Source organism: Limulus polyphemus, unplaced genomic scaffold, assembly GCF_000517525.1.
Source record: "Limulus polyphemus unplaced genomic scaffold, Limulus_polyphemus-2.1.2 Scaffold3115, whole genome shotgun sequence".
NCBI lineage: Eukaryota > Metazoa > Arthropoda > Merostomata > Xiphosura > Limulidae > Limulus > Limulus polyphemus.
Window position 1 is genome coordinate 59,662 of NW_013668725.1, and position 14,321 is coordinate 73,982.

At 31.0% G+C, this 14,321-nt stretch overlaps 1 protein-coding gene across 1 annotated transcript in view; it reads left to right on the forward strand.

The window, feature by feature from the left end:
- The first annotated feature begins 9,287 nt into the window (after nucleotides 1–9,287).
- The window catches only part of LOC111088097 (relaxin receptor 2-like), a 54,983-nt gene continuing 49,949 nt past the window's right edge, over nucleotides 9,288–14,321 (forward strand). The window contains exons 1-3 of the mRNA XM_022397054.1: nucleotides 9,288–9,546; nucleotides 11,643–11,856; nucleotides 13,860–13,947. Coding sequence (XP_022252762.1) covers nucleotides 13,878–13,947 — 70 coding nt within the window. The 5' untranslated portion in view covers nucleotides 9,288–9,546; nucleotides 11,643–11,856; nucleotides 13,860–13,877. The remainder of the gene's footprint in view (nucleotides 9,547–11,642; nucleotides 11,857–13,859; nucleotides 13,948–14,321) is intronic.

The window sequence follows — 14,321 nt, forward strand, 5'->3', positions numbered from 1 at the left end:
AGTTAAACTTGGAATTTACTCTAAACATTTGTAAAAACATTACTGTCAGTCAGTCTAGATTAAATCAAATTTGAAAATGGCTGTGAAAGTTGTAAAAAGTTTACTGTCAATATGTCTAGATTACGTAAACCTTTAACGTTAATCCAATTTTTGTACATTATGGCCAAATTACTATCTGTCCATTTCAGCTCAGTATGTAAGATTGTATATTATTTATAAAAGAAAAAGATTGTGAATATTTCTGGTTTTTCAACCGTACTCTACAACTAAATCATCTTAAGTTCACTATTCAGTAAGATTAAACTGTGTCTGACATACAGCAATCTGTCTGAAATTCAAACAGGGTCAGTCAACAAATATTCGGAAAATATAGCTTAAACTATTTTTCAAAATGAAAGATAGTTTGACTATGATCAATATAATTCTATTTGTTACCTTTAATATTTATATCTACTTAGACCTAAAAAACTACATCAAATTTACAGACAAGTGAAATATACGAGATTTACGATTTCATTAAACAATACAATGAATTATATTTGCATCTACTCGAATGGTAAGAGTTAACTGTTTGTGAGTACTGCTGATAAGTTCAGTTAAAAATTCAGACATGTCATAACTTTTAATATCAGTCTACAGCAAATAGTCTAAAGTTCAGTCAAATCTGGTCACTTTTCAAATATAAATACCCTGTCATTTTTATCACTAATTATCAGATTGATGCAGTTTTAATAGATGGAAGAAAGAATGATGAACCAACCTTTAAACATAGGTATATCTAACATAAATTTCCTTCCCTATAAATCTAATTTATGACATTCTAAAATTTTGAGGGTAAATTAGGAAGTTACTACGTTCTGTTTTCAATCTAGAACTTACATATTCATAGTTTTAAACTACTATAGATTAGAAATATAATTTACAAAGTTGTATACATTCTCCAACTTCTTCACAACTCAGTTGTTTAGACATGTAAAGAAATAAGAATATCATAAACCTTACAATTTGGATTGTGTTCTTCAAACTTATCCGACGGTCAAATTCCTCTGACAAGCTCATAGCTCGATAACCTTTGATACATATAAATAACACGTACTAAAACATGTATGAATTATAAAATACTGGATTTCTAACTTTAAATTAACTTTCCTACAAATCTGGTACATTTCAGTTACTGTATAATTCTTGTACACTTTCTACTCAGTTCGACTCTTTTTACTGACCTTCGTTCATTAGTCATATGGCATTAAATTACCTAAGCTGGACAATCAACCTGTTCTATTCTTATGCAATATTTGAACATAATCCAACCAATAACTACTATATTTCTTCTGATATATATCAACACAAAACATTAGCTGTAGTGGTAAAAATTAAATTATTCTTAAATTGATATCGAGAGTTTGTTGGTGAATGTATTAAATATTGTGTTACATTACTATCATTGGAACAATAAGTACTGTGGGTGTTTTCAATACAGTAATATACCTGTAAGTTCTATTATATCATTATGGTCTACAAGAAAAACCATATCTATCGTTTACATGAAATCAGCTTATAATGAGTATTCACATAAAATCAAAAAACTTTCTAATGTATAAGTGTGAACTTCGACAGTCTTCATTGTTTTATATATATTTAGCCAAGAGAGTGTGTGCATCAGTAGAAACTACCGACTGTACACTGTAAGACGTTCCACTACTAATTTACGGTAAAAAGGCTGACGTCTACCTCATAGCAAACAAATATACACGAGAACATATGTAAAAAAGAGCTCAACTTAAAACATGTGAGGGAAAGGTTGAAGCATTACAAACGCATATTTCAAAGCTTGCATATGTATTTGAGTCAAAAGCAGCAAAGTCCTAATGCAAAAGATGCAAATGAGGATTTTTGTTTGTTTGTTATTAAGCACAAAGCTACGCAAAGGGCTATCTGTTACAATCTATTACAATTTTTTACCATTGCAGTGTTTCTGGATAGACAATATTGGTTGTTTTTCCATCTGTTGCTAAGATGAAAAGTTTCTTGCTATCACGAACCCTGGAACACCCAACATAAAGCTGCCCATGTGAAAAGCATGAGCTTTGCAGGTTGAGACCAACAACCTTGAGTAGTTGTCCCTGTGCCTTGTTGAAAATAGGAACTGGAGGCGCTTGAATGGAAATTTCAGATCAGATGGGAAAAATTGGAATGCGTGGAATGAAGATATCCTGTCCTGCAGCTAATTATATATGCAACTAAACGTCACTTTATCTAAGCTATATAAAAGCATATGTGTGTGTCGCGTCACGCTTGATTTCTCGAAATAAGAGGAGTCATAAAAGCCAAAATGCATTTAACCAAATATAATAGTTCGATTACTGTCTGCCCATTACGAATTTAGTGAAGGAGGTGCAAGGAATTCGTGAAACCTTGTAAGCATAGCGAATGTTGGTATGATTTAAAGAAATTAATAAATAAGCGTAGAGTAAAGACACAGTGTGAGATAATCTATTATGAAAGTAAAAATATCGATCCCATTTTAAACTTAAATCAATACTAATTTAAGGTATTTTCTGTTACATCACCAACGTTTTAAATAAAACAAACCTCTTTAATCAACGGTGACTTTAAATTAAGAAATATACAAATATTTTTCCAGTTTTCTTGTTTATACATTTCATTTTATACTTTCAGTACATAGACTAACAACAATATTAGGTTATGCTTTTGTTGCTAAACAACATGACATAAAAGCTATTGTCAGAACACATTGTTACCAAAACGCACTGGCTTTTCTATATATTAGAAGCTGTTAATTAACTAATATACTACATGGTATATTATGTGGCGCACATGCGCGCACACAAGTGGATAATATAAGTAATAATACCCAGATTCCCACCCTCAGGGCCACTTAGTATGGGTGCAAGATTTCAGGTTTCTAGGTTCTTTCCTCTTGTAGCTATGGCGATCACACAGACACACCCTTTTATTATTATAGATATGTATAAATATATTTCGACCAGGTCAATTAACCCTTACCAAGAAAAATGTAACTGTGGATAAAAATAAAGGTTTAGATATCGTACTTCACCGTTAATTTAATGAAATAGTGTCTTTTTTAAGCCAATTTTTAAATTTTTTCATATTGAATTTAATGGGTATGAGAAATGGTTCGATATATTTACAAAACATTCTGATAATTTCAGTAAAATTAAAGAATATATTTGTTTTTATAGTATTTTTCACGTTATTTTAATGTTTTTAATCATAATATTTTTTACGGGATCTGAGGGTCCGTGGTTCATGCTCTGTTATCGCCAAATCATGTTTTGCATTTTGCGACCTGTGTAGGTAATACGTTTGATTATTTTGTTTTGAATTTCGCGCAAAGCTATGCGAGGACTATACGTGCTAGCCGTCCCTTATTTAGTAATGATAGACTAGCTAGTCAATTCCATCGAACTCGCGCTCTTGGGCTAATCTTTTATCAACGAATAATGCAATTGATCGTAACATTATATTGCCCCACGGCTGAAAGGGCGAACGTGTTCGGTGAAGGGGATTCGAACCCGCGACCTTCAGATTGCGAGTCGAGTGTCTAATCACAAGTCATACCAGGTCTGTATATGTCATAAGAGGGCTGGCCAAGTCTCACTATTCGATTACCGTAGCATAAGTGTTGTTTGTGAGTGTCGTTAACTTTCCTTCTAGTATATCAACTAACAATTAAGGATGGCTGGCACATATAGCTCTTTGTGTAGCTTTGCAAATACGTATATAAGAAATAAACAAATGAACCTTACTTTAGTTGTAAAGTGCCTTTTAAACAATGGCACAGATATTACGTGTGGTTAACTCTAACATCTAAGATTTGGGGCAACTATTACAACTATTAACAATCTAAACAGTATTAAATGAGATAAAGGACCTAGTATAAAATTATGTCATATAAAACATATAGTGAATTTAAGGATTTGTAGGAACCATAAAAATTACTTGATAACCAGCATTTAATTCCTTCGGGTTTCTGTTGTAACATTTATTAACTCCCTTAATAAATGTTATCATTTCTCACACCGTAACTCCAAAAACTTTAAAAACGTATTTATAGAATACATTTCTTGTATTCAACATTCTACGATTTTACATGATGAAATTTTTTATGATCTTTATACTTAGCAAAATATATTCAAATAATGTGTACTTTAAATGTTAGATGAACGCGATACAATTAATAAGTTACGCAGTTGGTATGGCTACAAGTTTTCTTTTTTTTTTAAAGTGGTATGATACAGAAACATAAAGTTAACAGTTGAAAGAAACCATGAAACTAATGTAATAGCCTTAGATTATTTTACGTATTATTCAAGGTTAACAAAACGACTAAACATTTGAGTAACAAATTTCATTAATTCTAATCTAAAACATGAACAATTTAAATGTTATACTTATTTGCTAAAATAACAGGTAAATATGTTTTTTTATTAAGATTAGCCCACCGCTTGACATACTGTAACGGTAAAGTTAAATGATTATGAAAATTACTACACTTATGGAAACCAAAAATACAGGATTCCGCTTGAAGTGAAATATCTTTTGTAGTAGAAACCAAATGGCATTTGTATTGGAATAACTTCTCCTGTGGAAACCAGGCATCTAGTATTAAAACACCTTTTCCTTTGAAAACCAGCCATGTAGAATCCTGTTTATATTGAACTGCCTTCTCCAATGTAAACTAGGCATCTGAGATCCCGCTTGTGTACCTTTTCCTTTGGAAACCAGATATCTAGGATTCCGCTTGTATTGGAATACCTTCTCCTTTGGAAATCAAACATTTAGGATTCCGCTTGTATTTACATTCTAACATATTTTAGCCATTCATATTATGGTATCTTTATCTTAAAGAATAAACAATTTTAGAACTATGATCAAACGACGTATTTTATTTTCAGAAACGTGTTTAACAATTATTCGTCTTATTAGATGGCAGCACAATACATACAACCTGTAGAAATGTACATAAACGATACAGATAGGGTTTGGATAAATAAATAAAATACGTTTAATACTAAGTGTAATAATATGCTATCAAAAACCGTTAGTATGAATATTTCTCGTTGACCTTTAAGTGCTATATTTTCTAAACTGTTTTGTTTGTTCAGTCTCTAAAATTCATCTTAAAAACCCCATCAAAAGCCTGTCAAAGTACCTCCACAAGATAGTTCGAGTACATTTTCATCTCTATTCCATAAAAGATAAAGAAACCATCCCTATTTACAGATTGGAAATACAATCATAAGAATTAGGCTGGTGCTATCTTCATACGATCTAAACCAAATATTAAGATGAAAAATTGTATTCGCTAGGTGAGGACATTATTGTACACCCACACACATATATATATAGTATTATCTGACGTATCCTTTCAACATAAATGGAAAAAAAAAGGACTTCCGGTATTTCTCTCCTAAGGGAACATGCCAGGTGTGGTGACAATCGGTCATGTAGTTCGTAAATTTTAAGAGGATATGCACAGACTTTTGTAAATAATGGTTTAGAATACGATTGTACAGAAAATAAATAAATAAACAGTTTTCTCTGTAAAGTTAGACTGCATGATGGTTTTTCGAAGGAAGTTTTAAGCGTTCTGTAAAAACTATTTCCACTTCGTCAGACAATTCTTCAACGGTATCGCCTATTATATGGTATCACTTAGTGACTTTTCATTTTATAATAATATCGTCTACTATCACGTAACAATTACTACGTTTTCATTCTACAGTGTTATCGTATTTTTATGATAATATCGTCTACTATCACGTAACATTTAGTACGTTTTATTCTACAGTGTCATCGTCCATTATTAAGTATCGTTTATTACCTTTTCCTAATAGAGTTGATAATTTATTGGTGTTTGTATGACCTTTGTTACTTTGATTATAGGCCTGATGTCAACAACTTCACTACATCTCACGTGTCAAGGATTTAAGGAAAACCATCCATAATTAATTAGAGTTATATATGTTCGTCTACTTACCTGAAGAGTAAAAACATACAAATTACTGATGTAAAGTAAGCATGAACATAGATATACTACCATATTTCTAATAAAATATAGGTGCCTCAAATTAGCAATAATGATGAATTTAAAATAAGTTATACAAACGTCTTAACCTCAACTGGGCCTTCTGCGATCTATCTGCTTAGACATAACTGAACCAAAACTAAATAGAATAAAAAAAAAACATTATCTAAAACCCATCTGTTTAGAGATCACTATACCGAAAACAAAAAGAACGAACAAACCATCATACCAAACATAAAATGTATCAAAGCTACCTTCGCAGTATTTTTGTGTCAATATTGCCTGTTAGTTTTTGTAGCAAGTAATAGGTTTAATAATTCATATATACAACATATTATAGATGTTTGCTTTTTGTCCCCGGTGTGACAGTGGGAAGACTACGACTTGCAATACCCAAGTCTGGAATTCGATTCCCCGCGGTGAACACAGCACATAGCCCACTATCGCTTTACCTTGACAAAAAACAAAAACAAAAAAGATTTGTTTAAAAGTGATATTGTAATTCAAAATGATAACCCATCCATCTTTCAAAAGATGTATGAATAAGAAACAAATATTAATTTCATAAACTCATTGTATGTAATTAAGTTACTTATATAATTTAATCTCTTTATTCAAATCTAATACGGAATATGATTTCAAAAACACAAAATTCCTTTCAATATTTGCTTTCAAAAAGCGATAAAATACATCGTCAGATGACGCTGTGCTCATTTCGTGCGCTTTACTTTCTGTATGCCTTATACTCGGTTGAGTCTGTCCATAGAGAGTCGATCTTCCTTGTAGCACTTTGAGTGGAGTAAAAGTTGAACTGTTTCTCTTGAGATTTAAAGAAAAGTTTTCTTCTCCGCAAAAGAAAAATATTCATCTCACTTTTTGTTTACAGAGGTAAGGAAAAGACGTAACGTATCTTTAGAAATATATTGTTTTGTGATAAAGATTGAGGGTAATATAAAAACTAAAAACCGAACAGATAAATACCAGAATATTCTCATTGTTTAGTTGGATTAAAAGATTAGCCCTGCTGCTGTGTTATTGGAAGTAATTTGCATTAGTGGCAAACTAAAACTGTCGCTTACATTTTTCTTTTACCAAATACTTTTGAAAAGTTTTCAACAAAAATTTAGACACATTTGATGGTAGACCTATCTACTACCTAATCTTTCAGACTCAAACCTATTAAGCTTGTGTAACAAATATCAATCTGATACAATATATTTTTTGTAAGAGTACTCACTAAGTCTTCTGTAGATACCTAATTAATGCAAATATACAAATACTAATGTAGTTTTTGGTTCACCGTATCTTTCAGTTCACCTAGAATTAAGTCATGAAAAGCAAATTACCAAATGTAGGTATAGAATATTACCAAACTATCATCAGCGTTAGGGAAAATGCCATTTAGTTATCAGTATTTCAGGTAGTATAGATATAGCTCAATATTCCGTTTATCACATATTACACACACCCAAAGTTTAATTAAAAAGCTTAAATTCCTATATCTATTGTTACATCATACTTGGCGATATAAGCATTCTAGTCTAGAGCATTATTTTGAAAAACAAAATTATGACTTCTTAGTAATTTTCTTTTCAAAATAGCCCACAATGACTATTAAATTATTATGTTTATGGATAAATTAGTTGAAATTAAAAACATCAGGCATCTAACTAGTTCAATTCACATTCATATTCAGCTGGATATCCTTTGATAATTCCGCTATAAATAAAGATTTACAAGTTTGGTATTTTTAATATCAATATTATTTCATAACTACACTTCTATCGCAAAAAAAAAAGAGTCCCATCTTAAAGGGACTTATTGAGTCCCATCAATCAAAGCACTCGAGTTTACATCCATTTTTAAAGTTGTTTACCGAACTTTTTTATCACATCTTTATTGCGATCGTGAACCCGTTGTTAACCTGTCTGTCTTATTACAGAATCATTTGGATGAATTTTCGTTTTATAATTGTGTAATTATTTGATAAAGACGTTTTTAATTTTTATAATTTTTTTATAATACAATAAATAGGCCACAGTTTTATATTTTATTTAGCTTGTAATCCTGTTCAAAGTTTGTCTTTATAGTTTTTCTAATTGCTAACTAGTCTTCATTTACATAAACATTATATTAATTTCAGTAGAAAAGTCAGTAAATATGTATAAATACAGAATTCTATTTTTACCTCACGACTCTAAAGCCTCCACATACCGAAATCTGATTTAATTCTCTGAGTGTTTCCATTAGAGAATTCGCTGTTAACCTTTTATATCATCCTAACCACCTTTCTATAAATGTTCAAAACAAATAATCCTTATATGGGCATGCCCTTCGCTGAAGTTAAGTCCAGTTCGTAATCAAAATCATATACAAATTATCAGTATATTGGATGAATGTTGCCCTTGTTTATCTTACAGGTAAGGTCTAGAAATGGAAACAGGATGTTTCTTAGATGTTTGTACATTTGTTTAATATATTTGTTATTTACTACCAGTGTATTTGATTCTTAAAAGGTAAAACTCAATATGACAATGTGTGATAAATTTAAGAATACTTACATCAACAGTTTTCTGTTACTCGTGCTTTATGCTCTTAGAATGTGATGTTTTGTTTTGTAAACTACAATAACTTTATAAGTGACACCGTGTCCTGTGTTGTTTAAGGTTCTCAGAAGAAATTAAAGAAGGCTTTAAAGATTATAACTATATTTTCTTCTGATAGCTTAAAAATACAAACACACACATATATATATAACAGCGTTGTTCCGTCGGTATTCTTAAAGGGATTAATACGCCCCAATTAAAAATATTTTTTAACAGTTTTTAATAACAATAAGTGCTTTATGTATAATGTTAATTTATAAAAATATAAACTGAAAAATAATGGTTATCAGGACTGGTTTATTAATTTCTATTTACTTTCTTATTATAAATATGAAACTATATTAAGGGTTAAACTTTTAGAATAGTTCAGTATACCGGGCGGAAAGATCAACTTCAGGAAGCTGGGCTTGTCTCAGCTTAACCGGTTTATGCTGGAACAGTAAGGGTCTCTCATCAAATAAAAGGGTGGAGGTTGGGAGTTCTGTAGAAATTAAGGGTTGCTTAGTTCTGCTCGAAGAATATCATATTGTTGTTATTATTTATCACATAAATTCAAAGGTGGAAGGTTGGGAGTTTCACTTTGTAGAATTGTTATCGGGTTGATTTAATTCTTCATTAAAGTGATTTCTAAATATCATGTATTATTGCTTTCCCACAACTGGCTGCAGACAGCGAAAGGCAGTTGGAGTTGAGACGTTGTGGGTTTAAGCACTCAACTCCTAGCCCTTAACTGATTCTCCTTAGTTGCTGGCAAGTTTTTCATCAGATTTTGCCTGACTGATGGAATATCTCCAACACATTTGGGTCCTATGATCACAGTCATTATCCTTTATGACTTGACGACGAAAGCAAGGAGTGGTAGCAGAGGTGTGGTTTTGAATTTCCATTTTATTATGTTTCTGGTTTATATTAAGTTCATTATTGTTTTATAGTGCTTATTTTAATCGGCTATGAACAATTAATCTATTGCATAGCATTGTATATATATATATATGTGTGTGTGTGTATAGGTAAACCCTTTCTTTGACATATAGTTACAAAGATCCTAAAAAGAGTATTTTAAATAATATTTCTAATTGTAATAAGTGATTTCAAGTTCTTATGTTTTTCTTCTTTCATCATCTTGTTTCAGTTATACACAGGCGGTTATAAGTTATCATTATTTACTTCGATTATTAATAAATCCTTTTTTTTTCGCGTTTCTCTTCATATGAGGACATATTTCCACATTTCAGGATGCATATTCACAGTTCGTGAGTTTTCATATTCCTAACATCCAAACGTTAAGAGTTTCTATAATATTTTGTTCATGTATAAACATCGGGAAGATTCTTTAGACTGAAGAAATTATTGATGCAAACTTTTGTTCATTGTTAAACTGTACTGCATTGTCACGTTCTAGAGAATATTGTAAGATTTTTTTAACGAAACTTGGATATTTTGATGGTCTTCAATTTTTATAACGTGTTCAAACCAATCCGTAGACGGAGAATGCATTGACCACCGGGAAGTTATGTAAGTGTAAGTTTTTCCAAACTCTATTAGTCAAATCTATAAATATTGAATGCAAACATTTTGTACGTGTAATTTTTGACGGAGAATGCATTGACCACCGGGAAGTTATGTAAGTGTAAGTTTTTCCAAGCTCTATTAGTCGAATCCATAAATATTGAATGCAAACATTTTGTACGTGTAAGTTCTGATGTTTGCGACAAACTAAATGTTTTTAATAGCATCATGTCAGTTGCCAGTAGGCTAACTAACCGGAACGTTTGAATAAACCTCATGCGACTACTTAGTCGAAAAAAAAGTTTGAATGTGAATAATATAGTCAAGAGTGCTGTTATTTCCAATATCAATATTACTTCATAATTAACACGTCTATCGTTAAGTCACTTTGAAAACAAAACGATAAAACCTTAATGCTTTCGACGACTAGACCTTCATTGTTATATACCAGTAAGAAGAGAGGTCATCTACTGAAAGTTCTCGCATTTTATCTTATTTAACATTATTCGCTTATTCTATAATTGTTATTAGTTACATATTTAGACAACTGTCTTATTGTCTATCTTCTTTGTAATTATAAATTAAGTTATTATTTCAAGCAACAATATTGTAACAATTTTTGGATTAAACGTTTAACAAAAATATACTGGAAAAATTAAGATTTTGTGTTTCTATTACGTTTAAAGTTATTTTATAACACAAATACTAATTCTATTTGGAAAAAATACGTAAAATTAAATATTTCTGGCATCTTTTCTGTTTCATGCACCGCTTACAAAACAAAGGAAGTATTTTTAGCATTACATATATACCCATGTATTAAAAAGACATCAAGACAATACAGAGTATCTGGTGAAAATATAACAAATCCAATGTGAAAATACAGAAATATTCTTAAATATTTGCTTGAAGAGATCATCATTTCCATGCCTACGGCGCCAAACGAACTTGTTACGTCGCCTCTTACGTCTCTTAACCATATTCCGAGTACTTTCAATTTGCTGCAGAATTCAGAAATATAAATTAAAATTTTGTGAATTGATTTTTAAACTGACAGAAATGAGGAAATGTTTTCATTTAAAAATTTTTTTAATCAAATTTATTTTTTATTTAAATAAACACGTAATTATTTACTAATTAGTTTAACTTGATGTAACCACACATAAACTGATCTAACCCAACAAAAGAAAAAAGTAAAAAAAAATATTTCTTTTCATTCCTCCAAATTTTAATATATATTTCTGAAATCAGCGTTAAAAACTACATTCATGAATAGACATTATTTTCTATTTGAACGCGGTACATGCAACAGAAAAGATCCTATTTCTGATAAACAACTAAGACTGAACTGATCCAATTACTCTGCTCATAAGAAATACAAAAAAGGACTACACTTTAGTTTGCGCTGATTTTATCTATTGCATCTAGTGTGATTATTTGTTCGTTTATTTTAGGGCGAACCATATTCGACTATCTGCTGTGTTCACCATGGGGAATCAAACACTGCATCTAGTGTGAAACTATACTATTGAAAGTCACACGAAGAAATATCGACTAGGGCCTTTGGGAGATATTCTTTTTGGTGTCATAGAAAGACGTATAATTCAAGGTCGTAGGAAATATATCGTTGAGGGTAATAAGGACATATGTTACCGAGGATAACATAAGGTATCTTGCTGAACTTTACAAAAAAGATACGTGTTTCACATTAAAGAAAATATAACTTGTTCAAGTTTAAAAGAAACTTTGTTGTTCAAGGTTATAAGAAGGCTTAGAATCAGGATCGTGCAGTTTGAAATATAAGAGTATAGCCTCAAGGAAGCTAATTAGAAATTAACGTTTCCCTAAATTAGGATATCTTAATTGAAATACTTACCTTGCTTTAGGAAAAGCAAAAAAATATAGACTCAATCAGTAAGTGCTCGTTTAACTTGATGCATTGTGAGGACAAATAACTCGTTATCTTACAAAATGTTTAAAATGATTGTTCACTTGTAAACGTTTTCCGTAATTGTATTAGCTAATAGTAACGAATAGTTTTTATAGTACTACTCACTTTTAATTATCTCTTTACATTTTAATTTCTGTTTTGATTACTAGTGTTTATTTAATTATTATTAGGGAATATTTTGTTATTTCATTTCATTATTTACTAATTGTTGTCTGTTCACTTCAATGGACTAGTCACTTGTTTGGTTACGTCAGCATTGCTGATTATTAATGAGGCCACTGCTAAATAATAATCCATCACTTGGTCGATATAATTTACTAAGTCACATGCTCGTACTAATCACATATGTTGATAAGTTCGTTTTAAAAATTTTACTACTGTGTCAACTTTTTGCTAAACGTATATTTGATAATCTTTCTAAACTTCTTACTTATTTTACGATTAGTTAGACGACTATCTTGTTATCTATCCTCAACGTAATTATAAATGAAGCTATTATTTCAAGCAACTATATTGTAGCACTTTTTGATTTCACGTTTAATCGCTTATTTCACGAAATTTCCGACATTCTTTTAATCAGTTTTTTTCTACATTTATTTTGCATGATGTGTGTTTTATTAAACTAAACTAACAACTGATCTTCTTAGGTAACTTGGATGTTACGTTTTACTCGCTCGCTGTTTTATGCTTTTCCTTTATGTTTTATAGCTCCCTGTCTTGTTCTATCAACGGATTACTTCAAAAGCGCTAAGATTGTAACATGTATCGGTAGTTGATTTTGAAGACTCATAGCGTAGGTAAATTAATATACACGGACTTTTCTCTATGTTAAAATACTGTTATTTGCGAGTTTTCTGCTCTGTTATTGGAGCCTTCATACAAGAAATTGACGAATTGTAACGCGAAACAATATTATGCAACTTAAAATTACAAGGTAATATGTTGTTCAAGGTAACGAAATGGTATCTTGTTCAATATCACAAGAAGATATATTGTTCAGGGTACAGAAAGTAATATTGTTTAAGGTCATAAGTTATTTATTGGTTCATGTTTTTATTCAACCATTTCTGTTTATCACAGTATTCAGTTTTCACCAATACTAGACAGGTCTTGTAAACCATTGTCTCAATTGATAAATCTTTATTCGATAACATACCTTTTTTGGCTTATTCCACAAATAAATGAACCAAAAATGTGAGTGTATGTTTAGTGTAGTAGGTAACGATGTACTGTTGCCCGATGATGGCTACGGTAAGAGGGCCGAAAGCTCGCAAATAAAAGTATTTTAACGTCAAGAAAAGACCGTGTATAATTCTACATGTTAGCCGGTAGTGTTTACATAGCTGATTGCAGAAACTTTATCGTAATTAACCTTTGGGTTTTGCTAATATTTATAGATCTCAGTCTATAATAGCATCAATCACACAAAATAATTGTTTCTTCTCTACACCATGTTATATTGCAAGCAAACTGAAGCCTATCTTCAGGATTATAATGTTATTTTAAGACGATGGCTGACTCCAAGTATCTTATTAAATTCGTTTTTGAACGAAACTACAGTTCCTTTGGTGTGTAATAGCTTTAAGAAAATATCCACACTCATTGATAGCTAGATAGACAGAAGAATTAAAGTTGATATGAAAATAGATAGATCGATTGATTAAACAATGAATAGATAGATAAAACTTCAATACCAGCCTTATTTTGTGTTGGTCCACAGAAGTTCTTGAAGAAAAGAATGGGTTCTTGCTGGTTAATTTCTATACTCTGCTCCGTTAGTCTTACTGGAGTACATTCACACATAATAGGTAAGTACTTTCTTTGTTAAAAGATCTTTATTGTCAAAATAGACAATATTTCCTAGTAGAGTACAATTATAGAGAGTAAACTAGATTATATGAACGTTTGGACAGATGTCTAAAGGATTGTTACGTCTCCGTTTGTTAATTGATTTTCCGTAACTTCGTTGCGACGAAACTTAAGCGACACAAGTTCTTTCTTAATAAAAACTGGTTTATTCTTTCCGAATACAACTTTACCGATACACTCAACTTCAACAATCGATCTAAACAAACGCTATAACGACGAACGTGCTCAATAATACTTCTGACTGCAGATCAATTACTCACTATCTACGCACACATTACATTACCCTCCTCTCGCGTCACGTTGCCCCCTCTTA